Genomic DNA, 6000 nt, shown 5'->3' on the forward strand with positions numbered 1-6000 from the left:
TGATTGCCTCAAAAGGTTGCGCAACAAAATATTAAGTTAGGGGTACCATCATTTTTGTCCATGCCTGTTTCATGAGTTTATTTTTTTACATAATTCTGTTGAAGCATGGTTGAAAAACAATGTCTGACTTTCATTGGTTAACATTTATAGAATTTTAATTTATTATTACTTTTGTCAGATTAAAGTTATTTCTGTGACCATTGTGACTTTTTCTTTCATTGACCAAAGGGTACCAACAATTTTGTCCACGTCTGTATATGCTTATATGATTTTGGTATTACATTTCTGAGTAAAAAGTAGTGTAAATCCTGACAGGACTGTTAGGAGAGACAATGAGAGACCTAATTACCCCCACTACACACAAATACACAAACAGGGAGTGGTACATACAGATTTTTGTTCTGGGTGTGAAGCCCGAAAACATCACACAGACGCATGACTTGCCCAAGCACAGCGTGAGACATACAACACCTACAAAAAATTTGCAGAATGTGCAGAATTCCTCTCACTTTCCATGAAAATATTATTAAAGTATGTGGTGCACTTAAAAATGGTTTGTTTTTGGAATACAGTTTATGAAAAAATAAACTCCTGTGTCCTTAAAGTGATTGTTCACCCTGGGGGCCTTTCATGGAGACCCCCCCCCCCTTCCCCTCCTAACATGGCCAGACCTGTGGAGGAAATCATACTTCCCTAACCCCTGCTAAAATATCTGTGTCCATAAAGCATATCAGTTACCTATTTCAATTGCATGTTACACGAGTAGTACTGCTGATACTGATTCCAGATTGCTGCTGTATATGTGTATACCCCCGTACCTATTAGAAATCGTGTTGGCAGTGAATTTGCCTGACAGTGAAAGTAAAAGCAGGTTTCACTGCTTTCTCCCCGAACCTGATTTTTAACCGCTATATCTCCCGATGTAGCGGAGATATGATTTTGGTCTTGTTTAAAAAGCCTGGAATGGCAGTTTTCAAACAAGACCCATCACTAGCTGCTACCAATCCCGAGAGATGAGCAGCTAAACCAGCCCTCCCCCCCCTCCCCCTCCCCCTGAACTGTTAATATGCCCGAGCAGAGCTCAGGCAAAACTGATGAGTGGTTAAAGGGGTTGTCTGGGTTCAGAGCTGAACCCGGACATGCCTCCATTTTCACCCAGACAGCCCCCCTGACTTGACCATCGGAGCAGTTCATGATCTGATGCTCTCCTTTGCCCTGCGCTAAATCGTGCAGGGTAAAGGCATTTTCATGAGTTCTGGTGACGTACCGGGCTCTCCATGGGGCTGCCAGGAAGCCCGATGACGTCACCGGCCCTGATGGGCGGGCTTTAGCGCTGCCCTAGCCGATCTGAGCTGGTGACATCACCTTCCGCCCAGCAGTATGTTATTGTAAACAAAAGAGCCCACGCGATCTAGCGCAGGGCAAGGGAGCGCATCGGAGCATGAAATGCTCTGACGCCAACATCAGGGGGGCTGCCTGGGTGAAAATAAGGGTATGTCCGGGTTCAGTTCTGAACCCGGACAACCCCTTTAAGAGGACTCATGAGTTCACTTTCCAGTATGAGCACATGGCTCATGAGTCCAGCACTGTATTACAGTGGTGGTTTATGCACACATAAAGTAGCAATCTGGCGTCTTTGTAGTGATGCAGTTAATTATTGTTGGAGGTGTCCGATTCCTGTTAAGAGGTTAATCAACTCTGATCTCTTTTAGATTATCAAAATGTATGTCTTCACTTACATCATGAAGATTAATTATTAAGACACTTAAGTTCATTTGTATATGATGCATAAATTACCTTTGTAATACTTACAGCTTCTCTGTCCCAAGTGTAAAGCCAAACTGGGTTCCTTCAACTGGTATGGAGATCAGTGTTCATGTGGTCGATGGGTCACTCCTGCATTCCAAGTGCATAAGAATAAGGTGGATGAAGTGAAGCCTTTGTCAATCCACAGAAGATGAGAAAAGTCACATAGACTGATATTGATTTATAAAACCAAATGTTATTTTATAATTTATGACGATATGCTTTGCTTAGGCTACTTTCACACTTGCGGCAGAGGAATCCAGCAAAACGTATGCCAACTGATTGCATTTTAAGACTGATCAGGATCCTGATCCGTCTTACAAATGCACTGCAAGAACGGATCCGTCTGTCCATTTGTCATACGGACAAACAAATCAGTTTAAAAAAAAAATAATTCACATTTTTACCGGTCTGTGCATGCGCAGATCGGAAGGACGGATCTGGCATTTCAGTATTTTGAATGCCGGATCCAGCACTAATACATTCCTATGGGGAAAAAAAAAATGCCGGCATCAGGCAAGTCTTAGCATGCTGTGGTTTTATCTTTTGCCTGATCAGTCAAAAAGGCAATTAAACTGATCAGTTATTTTCTGGTATAGAGCCCCTAGGACGGAACTCTATGCCAGAAAAGAAAATTGCAAGTGTGAAAGTGCCCTAAGGGTACTTTCACACTTGTGTTTTTCTTTTCCAGTACTGAGTTCCGTCAAAAGGGCTCTATGCCTGAAAAGAACTGATCAGTTATATCCCCATTCATTCTGAATGGAGAGCATTCAGTTCAGAATGCATCAGGATGTCTTCAGTTCAGTCTTTTGCGCAGACCGAAAAAAAGGTAAAAAATAAATAAATGCCGGATCCGTTTTGCCAAATGACACTGGAAAGACGGATCCTGCATTTCAATGCATTTTTCTGCTTGCCAGATCACTCTGCCGCAAGTGTGAAAGTAGCCTTAGGGTACTTTCACACTTGCGTTGTTTGATTCCGGCAGGCAGTTCCGCTGATCAGGCAAACTGTATGCAAACTCTCATGTAATTTTTTCTGACTTATGATCCTGATCAGTCTGAAAAATGCCTTATCAGTCAGAAAAATGCATTGCAATACCGGATCCCTTTTTCCAGTGTCAGGCTACTTTCACGCTTGCGGCAGACTGATCCGGCAAGCAGTTCCGTTGCTGGAACTGCTTGCCGGATCTGGCAAAACATATGCCAACTGATTAGTAAGGGTCCATTCACATGTCCGTAAGTGTTTTGCGGATCTGCAAAACACTGACACCTGCCATGTGCGATCCGCAATTTGCAACCGCACATCAGACACTATAAATCGAAAATACCTTTTCTGGTCCATAATTGCGGACAAGAATAGCACATGTTCTATTTTTTTCAGAATGCATGGGGATATACCTGATCAGTTCTTTTCCGGTATAGAGCTCCTCGGACGGAACGCTATGCCGGAAAAGAAAATCGCTAGTGTGAAAGTACCCTCATCTGGCAAAACGGATCCGGTATATTTTTTTTTCCACATTTTTAAAGGTCTGCGCATGCATACTGGATCCGTCAATGCAGCAATTTGAATGTCTGATCCGGCACTAATACATTCCTATGGGAAACAATGCCGGATCCGGCATTCAGCCAAGTGTTCACTTTTTTGGGCCGGAGATGAAAGCGCTGCATGCTGCGGTATTATCTCCGTCAACAAAAGTCTAAAAGATTTATTTCCATTGAGAATGCATTAGGATATAACTGATCAGTTCTTTTCCGGTATAGAGCCCCTAGGTTTGGACTCTATGGCGGAAAAGAAAAACGCTAATGTGAAAGTACCCTTACTCATTTCCTCCAGTTCCATATTTCTCCATTTCCTGTTGGTAATTAAGAATAACCTTATGCTTAACAAGCCAGTTTGGTGCTTATATATTAAAGAAATGCTTTTTTTCAGTTGTTTTGTATACTTTGCAGCCTTCTCTTTGACTTGTTATGTACAGTTTAATAACCAATTAGTCTAGCCAGATTGCAAATAATGCTGTTCCTCGACATGTGAACCAAGATACTGTTTAAAGGGAGTTATTAGGTTTATAGTCCCCTATCTGAAGCATTATAAACTACTTCTGGAATCCCAGACTTGGAGTAATGTTTAAAAAATTGCCACTGCGGGAACCAATTTTGCAGGATGGTCCTTGATATTCATAAGCTGTACTCCACCATGCCACACACTGCTGATTGTCTGCTTTCTCCCTGAGTACAATAACTGCAGCTGATAAAGGGCCATGTTATGAGGACTACACCAAGCAAGCCAGTGAGCTGTGGATCCATTTATGTCTCTAATTTATGTTGTCCTCGGATTGGGCATGAACCTGGTGACAGATTCCCTTCAAGGCCTTCTTCACATCCTATTTTTTGTGTTTCTAGTTATATTTATACATGGATTTCATGTGACATTTTGAACATAAGTTTATCTTGTATGCCAATATTTGTGTCCCATTTTGATGATCATTCCAACAAAGTGCACTTGATTTAATAAATGTGGAACAATATATAATTGACAAATGGCCTTTCATTCAGTTTGGACAGAAAAGCCATGCTATCAGATAGTTTCACTTTTCCTTGTACGGTACACGAGTTATGCCATTCTCAGGCACCTGATGTGATTTCTCCTTGCATTTTTTTATTATTTTTAGTAACAGGCAATGATTATAATAACCCAATATGTTGGCAGCAAATCTGACACGAGGGGAGGGGGTCGTCGGGGGTTCTGACTACAGATGTATGAATGGCCCATGACACCTGAGGCCAGTGATTTTTCTGAACAGTCACATGATACATGTGACATCATAACTTGCAGTCTCTCACAGGCCAAGATACCTGGTGACTGGACCCATAGCCCTGGATGAAAGGTCCTTTAGCAGGTGAGTGAAAATTCTCTGAGAATTAATAAAATAAAATTACAAAAAATTCTTAAATATTACTTTATTATAAATAACTTCCCAAATACCTTCCATTAGTTATAATGGTTCATTTTGTCTAGGGAGCAATCATCAAGGGAAATAAAATGTCTGTTGTCCTATTACAACACACAAAACCTGTCCAAATCACACAGCAAACCGAGGGCTACATGTTGACACCTGTTACGGTCGTAAGAAATCTAACACTGCTGGGTTTATTGCTACTGCCGCAACGATCCGGTTCATTTCGATGGGATCATCGCTGCTCAGCAATCCTGGCCGTGACAGGTGTCGCCTTGTAGCCCTTGCCTTAGGGCTGTATTACATTAAAGTATTTTGCAGGCAATTGTCGGGAAAAGTTTCTTCCTGGCCATCGCCTGCTTGTCAGAGGAGGAGACTGCTGCTATTACATGCAGTGATCTCCTCTACAGTATGGGGGGGAGCGATCACTCATACCATCGCTTGTCCCCATACTGAATCATTGTTTGCCGGCAGCAGATCATGATTAGACGGCACGATCTGCTGCTGACAAACTATTTTTAAGCCTCCTTAAAAATCTTGATTGGCTGATGGACAAATGTTTGCTCGTTCATTGGGCAATCGGAGGCATTTTCAGGGCTGCATTACACAAGCAGATTGCTAACGAGTGTTCCTATGATTGCTCGTTAGCAATGGCCAACCATCAGCCAGTGTAATATAGCACTTCAGAACAATGAGCTAAAGAGCTGCCTCAGCCTCCTCTCTGCTCTATTTGTCAGGGATTATGATCCTGACTACAGCTGATAAGATCTGTTGCTGAATATCTGTACTTTTGCAAGGATTTGAGCACTCAGATAGCTGAGGTTTCAAGCCTTAAATAACCTGTTACAGTTAAGGCTTGTTGACAGTCATCATTAGGAAAGGCCAGGTAATGCAAATGTCAAAGCAATCTAAATACCCAGATTCCTCTAACCTTGCTCCAAAAATATAGCAGCCATGGGTTCTTCTAAGTAGTTGCCTAACACTCTGAAAATGTTTGAGGCCCACAAAGCAGGAGAAGGCTATAAGATTGCCATTTTCTCAGTTCGAAATGTAATTAAGAAATGTCAGTTAGAGGCTCTGTCACCAAGATCAACCCTCTTAAACCAGACACACTGGCTGGTAGGGCTCATCATGCTGATTAAAACAATGCCTTTCTTTTTTCTATATGATAAACAGCTGCAGAGATATTTATGTTTTTATTCATATGGTGCACTGGTGCCTAGGTTCCAATCCGACCAAGG

At 42.0% G+C, this 6000-nt stretch overlaps 1 protein-coding gene across 1 annotated transcript in view; it reads left to right on the forward strand.

Moving 5' to 3' along the window:
• Positions 1–2151, forward strand: part of DUSP12 (dual specificity phosphatase 12) — a 131444-nt gene extending 129293 nt beyond the window's left edge. Inside the window, exon 8 of the mRNA XM_044300648.1 lies at positions 1815–2151. Within this exon, the coding sequence (XP_044156583.1) occupies positions 1815–1961 (147 nt within the window). The 3' untranslated portion in view covers positions 1962–2151. The remainder of the gene's footprint in view (positions 1–1814) is intronic.
• The last annotated feature ends 3849 nt before the right edge of the window (positions 2152–6000 follow it).

Source organism: Bufo gargarizans, chromosome 7 (assembly GCF_014858855.1).
Source record: "Bufo gargarizans isolate SCDJY-AF-19 chromosome 7, ASM1485885v1, whole genome shotgun sequence".
NCBI lineage: Eukaryota > Metazoa > Chordata > Amphibia > Anura > Bufonidae > Bufo > Bufo gargarizans.